Source organism: Anolis sagrei, chromosome 10, assembly GCF_037176765.1.
Source record: "Anolis sagrei isolate rAnoSag1 chromosome 10, rAnoSag1.mat, whole genome shotgun sequence".
In the NCBI taxonomy this organism is placed as follows: domain Eukaryota; kingdom Metazoa; phylum Chordata; class Lepidosauria; order Squamata; family Dactyloidae; genus Anolis; species Anolis sagrei.
The window spans coordinates 15758259-15771401 of record NC_090030.1 but is presented as its reverse complement, the minus strand read 5'-3'; the positions used below and the strand labels follow the sequence as shown (position 1 = coordinate 15771401).

General features: G+C 40.7%; 1 protein-coding gene across 10 annotated transcripts in view; it reads left to right on the top strand.

Moving 5' to 3' along the window:
* The window catches only part of TENM1 (teneurin transmembrane protein 1), a 453498-nt gene that overhangs the window by 227332 nt on the left and 213023 nt on the right, over positions 1 to 13143 (top strand). For all 10 annotated transcript variants that reach the window (XM_067471568.1, XM_067471566.1, XM_067471567.1 and 7 more), the window contains exon 4: positions 6092 to 6332. In XM_067471568.1, the coding sequence (XP_067327669.1) occupies positions 6092 to 6332 (241 nt within the window). The remainder of the gene's footprint in view (positions 1 to 6091; positions 6333 to 13143) is intronic.

Genomic DNA, 13143 nt, shown 5'->3' with positions numbered 1-13143 from the left:
GGAGGGGGGAGTAGTTAGTAAAAGTACTAAAGGAGTACAAAGCTTCAATGTTGTTTGAGGTTTGGAGAGTCTGTGTTGGAAGAGTAAGCTGCAAAATCCCTGAAGAAGAAGGAGAAAGCTTTTGCAAGCAAGAAGACTTCAACTGCTTGGGAGTTGCTGGCAGAAAGGTTTGAAGAAGAGTTCCTTCCTGTATTGTAATTATTCGTTTGTGTAAAGTCCTTTTCCTGCTACAAAGGCAATTGGTGTTTATCTACTCCTTAAACCGGAGAGAAAGAGCTTCTGCTGAGAAGAGGTTGTTACCTGAAGCCTCATAATTACATTGTGACAATTCTATGGATAAAATATATATTTTATTAGGGTTTTGTTTTGTATTCGGCCCTTGGGCCTTAGTTTGAAAACTAAGGTCTTAATCAGTATCAGCTGCTGCAATGGTCTTTCGTAATTGTTTTTTTTTTTTTTTTTTTTTGCCATGAACTCAAAAATGTTCATTTGCTTTGATAGATGTTGAGGCATCTTCTGCTGGGAAATATCTGCCAGTGAATGCCAAGGGCAGAAACTTCCCAAACTTTAGGGTGAATCCTTGGGGCAAAAGCATAGCAATGGGAACCCTATTATCCTCTGGAGGAGCGGAGGGGAGGGAGCAATTACCCATTAGGAACCTGCCTCCTACCACAACTGAAGTAAAGAGGACCATCATGGGACAAAACAGCTTAAATAGCCTGCAGCTCCACCCATGTGAACCGTCTGGTCTCCTTCATGGGGGCCTTCAAATTCCCCCCTGCACGTTAGGCTTTGCCTGCTTGTTACAGCTGGGCCAACTTGGTTGCTTCCACTATATCGGTTATTGCAGCGATTGCAATGTAAATTGGTGGAAGGATAGGTAATAATAGTGTGATCACAACCTGGGGATCACAACCAGACACAGTGAAGACATCTGCCCTTGTGCTATGCTACTCTGCTGCTGAGTATGCATGCCCAGTGTGGAACACATCTCACCACACTAAAACAGTGGATGTGGCGCTTAATGAGACATGCCGCATTATCACGGGGTGTCTGCGCCCCACACCACTGGAGAAATTACACTGCTTAGAAGGCATTGCACCACCTGACATCCGCTAGGAAGTGGCAGCCAATAGTGAAAGGACCAAGGCAGTGACATCTCCAGCTCATCCCTTGTTTGGGTATCAGCCAGCATGTCAATGACTTAAATCAAGCAATAGTTTTCTAAGATCTACAGAGACACTCACTGGAACACGCCAGCAAGCGAGAGTCCAAAAGTGGCAGGCTCAAACCCAGAACCTCAACCAATGCCTGATACCCAATGAGAGACTCCCCCCTGGGCACACAGAAGACTGGACGACTTGGAAGGTGCTGAACAGACTGCGCTCTGGCACTATGAGTTGCAGAGGCAACCTTCAGAAATGGGGCTACAAAGTGAAATCCACGACATGCAAGTGTGGAGAAGAGCAAACCACAGACCACCTGCTGCAATGCAACTTGAGCCCTGCTACATGCACAATGGAGGACCTCCTTGCGGCAACACCAGAAGCACTCCAAGTGGCCAGATACTGTTCAAAGGACATTTAATCAACTACCAAGCTTGCAAACTCTGTGTCTTTTGTATGTTTGTTTGTTTGTTCTGTCAAAAATGTAATACAACTGTTTGGTTGCCTGACATGATAAATAAATAAATAAGTGTGAATAAATTGTCCAAATTGGTTTGAGATAGCGCTTGAAGTTCTGGAGGGACTTTTAATTTTTGCTTCTTTAACCTGCTAAAATGCATGAGTAAACCAAGGTAAAAAAATAGCCACAGGCCTGAGAGTAGATGCACTCCTGGTTGAACTGTTCCACTCTCCAGGGTAGGACAGGTCAACCTATTCTACCTAAATAAATTACTAAATGTCTACTGAGGCTTTTGTAAGGCTTGAATGAAACCAAAGTTATTGCAGGAGATACACAATGCAAACTCATTTCCCATCCCTTCACTTGCATGATATGTTGCTTTTATACTTCACTGAATAATGGATATTCATTTATATTTTGGAAAGAAAAAGAATACCAGTAAAAACAGATTTGTTGGCAGAAATGAATTAGAATATTTGTAGAGCCCCACTGATTAAATGCAAAACTTGTAAAGTTCATCACTTTTTAATATATTCTCTGAAATATGCAACTTCGGTGCTGAACAAAACTGGCAGTATTATAGCTCTGTCAGGAAATGATGAAACAGTTTGATTATTTTCTTGTTTTGTGGATGCCAAGGATGTAGTGATCCTTAAATTCTTCAAATCTGATAGGAAAATAATTCCATTACAGACTTAGCTGCGTTTACAAATAATTTTGCATTTAATACACTGCAAATGGTGTGAGGAACAGTAATTAATTAATAGCTGGAGGGACTTTCTCTTTTAATTAGTATTTCTGTTGAAGAAGAAGAAAGATAATGTATTAAAGGGATTGGTATTTGAATTAGCGGCCCGTGATTATGCAGCACTGACAGGAAAATTATAAAAGCAAAGAAAAAGTAATTTAACAACAATGAGAAAATGTCTACCCTTCATTTTCTTGAATATGATATAAAATACAAAATGAGGAGCCCCCAGAAGGACAACAAGAACAACAAGAAGGAAACACCTATGAGTAGAATATTTAATTCTTAATTTTTGTGTTCTTATGGTGGACTATATTATTTCAAGGGTTATCTGGAAAGTAAGGTTACAACGCGTGTAGCTCTTGCGGGGAATTTTCACAGGGGAAGTTAGTATCACTACCATGTAGTGCAGTGGTTCTCAACCTTCCTAATGCCACGACCCCTTAATACACTTCCTCATGTTATGGTGACCCCCAACCATAAAATTAGTTTCATTGCTACTTCATAACAGTCATTTTGCTGCTGTTATGAATCGTAATGTAAATATCTGATATGCAGGATGTATTTTCATTCACTGGACCAAATTTGGCACAAATACCCAATACACCCAAATTTGAATACTGGTGGGATTGGGGGAGGGTATTGATTTTGTCCTGTGGGAGTTGTAGTTGCTGGGATTTATAGTTCACCTACAATCAAAGTGCATTCTGAACTCCACCAACGATGGAATTGAATCAAACTTGGCACACAGGACTCCCATGACCAACAGAAAATACTGGAAGGGTTTGATGGGCATTGATCTTGCGTTTGGGAGTTGTAGTTCACCTACATCAAGAGAGCACTGTGGACTCAAACAATGATGGATCTGGACCAAACTTGGGATGGATACTCTTACCTAAATGTGAACACTGGTGGAGTTTGAGGAAAATAGACCTTGACATTTGGGAATTATAATTGCTTGGATTCATAGTTCACCTACAATCAAAGAGCATTCTAAACCCTACCAGCAATTGAATTGGGCCAAAATTCCCACACAGAACCTCCATGACCAATAGAAAATACTGTGTTTTCTGGTGGTCTTTAGTGACCCCTCGCAACCCCTCCAGGGGTCCCGACCCCCAGGTTGAGAAACACTGATGTAGTGGGAAGCCAGAGGAAGTGAACGAGCAATGCCTGTTGTCAGTAGCTCATCAACTGCCATTGTGGTGAAGGTTACAGATGAGCGTCCTCATTCCATTTCCCTCCAAGCACAAAATACGCTACCCAAATACTAAGGGCATGAACACCACTGCAATTAATCACGAAATCATTTCAGTTTATGAAGAGGATGTACTGTCAACACAGCATGTGACAAAATGGGTATGGAATAAATTGTGAAGCCATGAAAAAACTTCATAGAGCCATCCAAAACAAACGTCATGGGATGCTGATGGCGCAAGTCTGTCTCCTTCATGATAATGAACATCTGCACACCGCTCATGTAACACAAGAGTTATTGACTTCATTTGGTTGGGATGTTTTAAGCCACCCCTCTCACAGCCCCGATCTTGCACCCAGTGACTATAATCTGTTCACTAAATTGAAGGAACATCTTGGTGGAAAACGCTTTTCTGATGATGATGAGGTGAAAATCGAAGTGGCGAACTGGTTGGAAAAGGCAGAGGGAAACTTCTATGACACAGGCATCAAAAGTTTGTCCCATACATGACAAAATATATTGAACTGAATGGTGATTATGTGGAAAAATAATGTAATACCTATGCTACAATCTATGTAAATGTTATTAAAATATATTCATTCTTTGTATTTAAAAAAAATCCTGCAACCTTACTTTCCGGATAACCCTCGTATATGCACATGTTATAACTCTTTCGTCCACATGTGTGGCTGAGATAGCGACACCATTGCTTTCCTGGGAAGACAAGTGGACAAACGTCAGCATGCTGGAAGAAGCAAAGACCACCAGCATTGAAGCGATGGTCCTCCGCCATCAACTCCGCTGGACTGGCCATGTTGTCTGGATGCCTGACCACCGTCTCCCAAAGCAATTGCTCTACTCTGAAATCAAGAATGGAAAATGGAATGTTGGAGGACAGGAAAAGAGATTTGAAGGTGGGCTGAAAGTCAACCTTAAAAACTCTGGCATAGACACTGAGAACTGGGAAGCCCTGGTCCTTGAGCGCTCCGGCTGGAGGTCAGCTGTGACCAGCAGTGCTGCAGAATTTGAAGAGGCATGAATGGAGTGTGAAAGAGAGAAACGTGCCAAGAGGAAGGTGCATCAAACCAACCCCAACCAGGACCGCCTTCCACCTGGAAACCGATGCCCTCACTGTGCGAGAAGACGCAGATCAAGAATAGGGTTCCACAATCACCTACGGACCCATCCCCAGGTTACCACCCTTGGAGGACCATCATCCTTGGACTATGAGGGATTGCCTAAGTAAGTAAGTAAGTAAGTAAGTACCATTGCTTTCCAATGGTTCAGTGTACACACATACCTTGTTTCATGCACAAAATTATTTAAAATATTGTATATACAATTACTTTGTGGTTAAGTGTATAAGAAACATAAATGAAGTTTGTGTTTAAACTAGGGTTTCATCCCCAGATATCTCATTTCTGGACCAATGCATTTCATATAAGGGATTCTCAGCCTGAACTGTCAAAAGTTTAATACAAAAAGTTACTTTTGAAGAAGATGGAAGTAGTGTTTGGGGAGAAATCTTCAAATATATGGTGCATTGTGTTATCAAAGGCTTTCATGGCTCGAATCACTGGGTTGCTGTGAGTTTTTCAGGCTTTCTGGCCATGTTCCAGAAGCATTCCCTCCTGATGTTTTGCCCACATCTATGGCAGGCATCCTCAGAGGTTGTGAGGTCTGTTGGAAATTAAGCAAGTGAAGTTTATATATCTGTGGAATAATGTCCGGGATGGCAGAAAGAACTCTTGTCTGTTGGAGTGCATTACTGTTTGGTGCATTACCATAAAAATGACATGATTTTTTGCAACGGGAAAACCTTAGTTTAAGCTGTCCTCTCTTAACTATGTTCTTCCACACAGAATCCTTTTCATTTCTCTCAATCATTATTTTTTTTTCCACAGGAGCCTTTCTTTTATCGAATGTGCATTTGAGTATATTCCCTTAACGCAGTCATAATGCTCTTTATTACTTCATTGCATGGAGCAGATTAGTTACCAAAGAAGTTCATATTGAAAGAAAGTTTAAGAGAATTGGGTGGTTTCTCCCATTTTGATTTAATGTGAAAAGATGCATATTTTTTTGCAAAATGATTGTTCCTATCACAGCCATTTTCCTAAATGGGATTTCCAATTGATGAAATCAAGGCGCATCTCAGCTGCGTCCCACTCCCGGCCTGTGATTGATTCGTCTTTATTCCAAAAAGAAAAAAAAAAGGAAAAGGAAACACAGAACTTTATGACAAATTGCATCAGTCACTTCATTTATTTTATCTTGGTGGCGCTCGCTGTGGTTTGCATATAGATTCAAAGCCAGGGGATGTTCTCTGTTTTGCATGCGTGCTTTACGTGAGCTCATAAGTGACAATTGCATTTCGGTGACAGATTGATCCGAACATTGTATGTAATCCTATTAGAGGCAGACACTCGCCTCTTCTGCTGTTGCCTCAAATAATAACCTGGACTCTCTTGTTTGCTTTATTTCTCCATTTCCTTCTCCCCACCTCCCAATGGATTTAGACATGCCAGGAAGCCCACGCAACCAGTTTACCTTTCGGCCGCTGCCACCACCGCCACCGCCACCTCACGCATGTACCTGTAGCCGGAAGCCACTTTCAACAACCGACTCTCTCCAGGGCCGATCCTTGACCACTCGCAGCCAACCAAGCCCCGCTGCTCCCCCTCCACCATCCAGCAACCAGGACTCGGTGCATCTCCATAACAGCTGGGTCCTCAACAGTAATATCCCACTGGAGACCAGGTAGGTTAAAAGAGAAATCCCCAAACTTCAATTTGAACGTGTTCATGAACCGAATGGGATAAAGAGCAGAAACAAAAAGTACATCCACAGTGTAGAATAAATGCAGTTATGGAGATTCGTGGAACCTAATAGTTGGAAGATATCCCCAAGGACCACTCAGTCCAACCTCGTTCTTCCGGGAAGGAACATAGAATCAAAGCACCCTCAATAGATGGCTATCCAGCCTCAGCTTAGGAACCTCCAGAGATGGAGACTCCACTCCAGGGTGGCATTTCCCACTGTCCAATGGTTCTTGCCATCATTAAGTTCTTCCTTTCTGTCAGGTGGAATCTCTTTCAGGTAGGTTAAAAGAGAATCCCCAAATCTCCATTTGAATGTGTTCATGAACCAAATGGGATAAGGAGCAGAAACAAAAGGTGCATCTACAGTGTAGAATGAATGCAGTTATGGAGATTCATGAAACCCAAGAGTTGGAAGATACCTCCCAAGGTCCACTCAGTCCAACCTCATTCTGCCAGGAAGGAACATATAATAATAATAATAATAATAATAATAATAATAATAATAATAATAATAATCGTCGACAAAATCACAATCTGTCAACTACAAAGCCCCCCAGTGGTGCAGTGGGTTAAACCCCTGTGCCAGCAGGACTGAAGACAGACAGGTCGCAGGTTCGAATCCGGGGAGAGGCGGATGAGCTCCCTCTATCAGCTCCAGCTCCTCATGCGGGGACATGAGAGAAGCCTCTCACAAGGATGATAAAAACATCCGGGCATCCCCTGGGCAACGTCCTTGCAGACGGCCAATTCTCTCACACTAGAAGCTACTTGCAGTCGCTCCTGACACGACAAAAAAAAACTGCAAAGGCCCCCTTACTTGGATCTGTGCACATCATTCAAAAATACATCACACAGTTCTAGACGCTTGGGAAGTGTTCGACTTGTGATTTTGTGATACAAAATCCAGCATATAGATCTCGTTTGCTGTGACATACTGTGCTTTAGTGTCAATAATAATAATAACAACAACAACAACAACAACAACAATAATAATCTTTATTTATATCCTGCCACTATCTCCCCAGTGGAGACTCAGGGTGGCTACATGAGGCCAAGCCCAAAAAATACAGTACAGCACAATAAAACACAGAGTGCAAAAAACAAAACTTACATCAGAAAATAATTACAGTAGCAAACAAAACAATAAAGCAAATTAGCACAATATAAAATCAAACAGGAAGGGCAGGCCAAATGGATGAGATAAAATGATAAAACTCTGGGTGAAGTAGGAATAGAAAATGTGTAAGTGAGGGGAGCCCAAGAAGGATAAAACAGTGGGTATGGCTTTCAGTTTAGGGCAGGGGAAAGTGCATCATAGGGGCAACACTATAGATGGGGCAAACAGAAGTGGAATAAATGGTCACTCTCCAAAGGCACAATGGAAAAGCCAGGTTTTCAAGGTTTTCTTGAAGTCTGCTAAACGAGGGGGCTTGCCTAATCTCACCAGGTAGTGAGTTCCAAAGAATCAAAGCACCCTCAGTTCAAACCCATTACAAGAGCCATGTGTTCTCTAACCTTGATATGGGGTGAACTCATGCTTTCTTTGCCAGCACTTCCAACAAATAATTTGATGGGTTGCTGTGAGTTTTCCAGGCTGTATGACAGACATTCTCAGAAGTTGTGAGGTCTATTGGAAACTAGGCAAGTGAGGTTTATATATCTGTGGAATGTCCAGGGTGGAAAAATCTTGTCAGTTTGAGGAAAGTGTGAATGTTGCCATTGGCCATCTTGATTTGCATTGAATGGTGATCAACCACCATGCCAGACTACACAGAGAAGCCATTGAAATCAACAAGCATGTGGACAACTTCAACATAAAGGAGGAAACCATGAAAATGAACAAAAACTGGCTACCAGTATTTTTTTAAAAAAACTCTAAAGTTAGGACAGCAAATAAAGAGAAACACTCAAAAATGGGAATTCCTGACATGAAACAATCACAACCAACTAACACCTCTTAACAAAGGATTTCCCCAGGCAGGAAGCAGCCATCTGGAGAGGCCCTGCTCGTGATCCCACCTGCATTGCAGGCGCGATTGGTGGGGGCGAGAGAGAGGGCCTTTTCGGTGGTGGCCCCTCGACTCTGGAACTCACTTCTTAAGGACATGAGGCAGGCCCCAACTCTGGCAGTCTTTAGGAGGAGCTTGAAGACGTGGTTGTTTCAGTGTGCCTTCCCAGAATAATGATTCCATAGCACTTTGTCCTCCAAAGCACATTGTTTTAGGTCTGCTTGTATGTATGTATGTTTTCCACAAATGCCCCATCACTTTTTTGCCCACGTTCCAGCATTACTTTCAATTTTAATTTTACATTTGGCCTTCCCACAGTTTTAATCGTGTGGTCTTATTGTTAATGTTGTATTATTTTATTGTCCATGTTTTGCTTGTGTTGTTGTTGTTGTTTTTGCTTGTATTGTTGTATTTGGGCTCGGCCTCATGTAAGCCGCACCGAGTCCCTTGGGGAAATGGTAGCGGGGTGGGGAAAGTAAAAGGAAGAGGGGCCGACCAAGGGCAAGATGGATGGATGGCATCCTTGAGGTGACTGGACTGACCTTGAAGGAGCTGGGGGTGGTGACAGCTGACAGGGAGCTCTGGCGTGGGCTGGTCCATGAGGTCACGAAGAGTCGGAGACGACTGAACGAATGAACAACAACATTATTATTATTATTATTATCATCATCATCATCATCATCATCATCATCATTATTCAGTGCTAATCAAGGTGGCCAATTGCAACATTTAAACTAGCCTCCAACAGACAAGAGTTCTTTCTCTCACTCTATATATTCCACAGATATATAAACCTCACTTGCCTAGCTGGAATCCTCAAAACCTCTGAGGATGTCTGCCATAGATATGGGCGATATGTCTGAAGAGATTGCCTCTGGAACATGACCATACAGCCCGGAAAACTCACAGTAACTGAGTGATTCCGGCCATGAAAGACTTCAATAACACAAATAATTTGATGACTGAAAGAAAATCACCGAGTTAAATATTATTTATTTATTTATTTGCTGTATTTGAATGCCCGTATCCCTATCAGTTGTTCTTTCCCTTTTCGAAGCTCTCTAGAAGCTTTGGGGGAAAATGATATAGGGGGGAACACTTACACAATCAGACATGTTTGGCAGCAGCTGTATTGCTGTTCTAAGTCGTTCTTGTATAATAGTACTGAAATCTACCTAATAGTCATAAGCCGATTTTTATTTATTTTTTATTTGGAACATTTGTAATCTCAAAGTAGATTTAGAGGCATTAATTTATGTTCCACTATAATAACTAGAGATAATTCAGAATGCACATGTTGAGTGCTTATATCCAGTGAAATCCCATTCTAATTCTTCAGTTGCACCAGTTTGTCGCAACTAGCTTTAGTGGGAGTGAAGGGTCAGAACATGACCATTCTTCCTACAGCTGGAGAGAGATATAGATAGACAGACAGAGTGGTTGAGTGTGTTTGATAAATCTCAAAATGTTCAAGGTGACATCCAAATATCAAATCAAGCAGTCATAATCATTTCTCAATTTGTTTATGTACCAGCGCCTGCGTGCAAAAAAAAAAAAAAAAATCAGCCAAGCACATATTATGAAATGGAAATGAGACGTTGATTGTGCCTGAGTACGCAAGCATTGTCTTCAAATTGTTGTAAACAGAAGGGAAGCGAGCCTCCCATCTTGATTCTTCTCCACGTCCAAATGCAATGCAATCCATGAGCCCAATTAGTTTGAGCAAGGTCTTCTTTGAAGGACAGCTGCTATGATTTAGGATGGGAAGGTCCCACTAAGGAACATTTTTGCCCTATAAGCAATTATTATTGGAACAACCATTCATAAGTTGTCCACTAGGGCTGGGCGGTTTCGTTAGTTAGTTTCATAATTCGTTATTAATTCATTATTTTTTTTGATAACGAAGCGATATTGAACCATTCAGGAGCAACTAAAAAACGAAACGAATTTTTTCAATTTGTTTCGTAATTGTTTCATAATTGTTTCGAAATCGATTCGTAATTGATTCGAAATTGTTTCGTTATTATTTCCGCATGTCTGGTGCAAGTTTTATAGTCGTTTGTTTTCTCAGTGAAAAAAATAAATTATCACACCAACAGTCAACAACAGAGGGAGAGGGAAGCTTCCTGTCCCATTTGGAGGTTTTTTTAGCGTATTGCGCGATCGCGCCCGCCATTAACGAATCGATTCGTAATTGTTTCGAAATCGATTCGTAATTGATTCGTAATTTATGAAATTTCGTAAATATCGAAAAAAATTTAAGGAAAATTTCGGAATTAATTTAAAAATCGAAACGCAAAAAACCCCTAAAAACGAATCGAGTTTAGAAACAAATTTTTCCGTGGTTACCCAGCCCTATTGTCCACTTTCCAGTGTCACTGAGGGAGAAAAGAACAGTCAGGATAGCTCTATTGTAGTTAATAGTAATTATAATATGAGGGTTGAATGAAAAGTTATGCCTCCACCTTCGTAACTCCTCAACAGTTGGCAGTACTGGTATGTGGCAGGTACTGTCTTGTTCAGTAGACTCTCCTCTACAGTTCCATTTTGCCAGGAAGCCTTAGCATTGAACAGTTGTGTTGTTAAAGTGCAAAGTATGGAACACTGTGCAGACGGTCGGTCAGTCAATGCGACTTAAGCAACGTGCAGTCATTGAATTCTTGACAGCAGAAGGTGTCACCCCAAAAGAGATTCATCAGAAAATGCAAGCTATTTATGGTGATTGTGTTGATGTGAGTACTGTGCATCGTTGGGTGAGTAAGTTTAAAGATGCTGAGGTGGGAACAACTGATTTGTGCGACAAAGAAAGAGTTGGACGTCCTGTGACAGCAACCACCGAGTTTCACAAGCAAAAATTTGACAGATTGATTCAGGATGATCATCGTATCACTCAGAGAAATTTCGAGCATAATCGGCATTTCACAAGAACGTGTGGGTCACATTATTGCTTTACTTGGCTATTGGAAGATCTGTGCACGATGGGTACCCAGGATGAGACAACTGAGACACTGGTTACAGAAACAGAGTATCGATTTCTTCCGTGACAGCTTGAGAAAACTTGTTCATTGTTGGCAGAAATGTATCCAATTGTCTGGTAATTATGTCAAAAAGTGAATAGTGGTAGTTAGAGAGTGCATTCTAAGGATTATTTCTGCATTTGATTTATTAAAATATTCCCATCCAAACCCATGTAACGAAGGTGGAGGCATTACTTTTCATTCAACCCTCATATAATAAAACTTTATTTTTATCCCACTTTGTCTCCCCAAGGGAACTCAGAGTGGGTTTCAACAAAAAAAAATGGCAAACATTATTTATTTAATTATTTACTACATTTGTATACCGCTTTTCTCCCCCTAAGGGAACTCAAAGCGTTTTCCAACATTAAAAAGGCAAAATTCAATGCCATACATACATGTGAAAACCAAAAGATAATAGCAAGACAATAACATATAACTATAAATTAACCTAACCAAATTAAAACATAAACATAAGATAACATTTTGACATATAGCATCAAAAATTAAACATTGAGAATGCAGTAACATTTATATTAAAACCCACCAATAAACAACACAATTTTAAAAGTTATTAAAATCACACCATTCAAAATTATATCCATTGTCATTCCATTGGTATGTTCACTATTCCTTATTATGTTATTGCACTACAAGCTTTGCTGTCAGAAAGCTTGGTTGCATTCGATTTTCACTTTTGTAGCTCGTTTGTGGGATTAACATAACTCAAAAGTACTGGACGAATTGACACCAGATTTGGACACAAGACAACTATTTATTTATTATTTATTTATTTACTTTGCTTATATACCGCTGTATCTCAAGCCCGAAGGCGACTCACAGCGGTTCACAAACAGTAGAAACAGTAGAAACAGCAGTGGTTCCAACTATCAGGCCAACCAGTGACCATCACACATAAAAACACTGGAAAACACAGCAGAAGAGACTTAAAAAACCAAAAAACAAAAAATGCATGCACAAAACCACTATATACACAAATACATATATACACGAATATATAAACATCTATATACAAACGCAAAACATGTACACAGACTGGGCCACAGCAACGTGTATATGCATGTGCAAAACCACTATATACGCAAATACACATATATACACGAATATATAAACATCTATATACACACACAAAACATGTACACAGACTGGACCACAGCAATGTGTAGCAGGGGACAGCTAGTTGACTAATAAAGTCATTTTAAAAAGAAAGCTTGGATGCATAAACACATTGTTACTTTCTTCCTGAATGTCAGGAGGGAGGGGGCTCCTCTGATTTCACTAGGGAGGGAGTTCCATATCTGAGGGGCCACCATCGAGAAGGCCCTGTCTCTCTTTCCCACCAGTCGTGCCAGCAAAATGGGTGGGATCGAGAGCAAGGCCTCCCCAGAAGAGGTGGATCATAGAAGGAGATAGGTTTGGACAGGTAAGCTGGGCTGGAACCATTCAGATCATAAACAATAAAGTAAACAACAAAACTGAAATTTAGGTATACAAATAATACATGTAGGACACATTTAACTAATAAATCTAATAATAATAAACTGTTAAAACATTATTGTGCAAGATAGTATTGGAAATGGGAGACTACTCTAAGCAGGAAGGCTATGTCAGCACATAGCACGACTTTGCCCTTGTGAGATGATAGGGTTCATCAGCCTGGAGTGCACAAGGATTATTTATTTATTTATTTATTTATTTATTT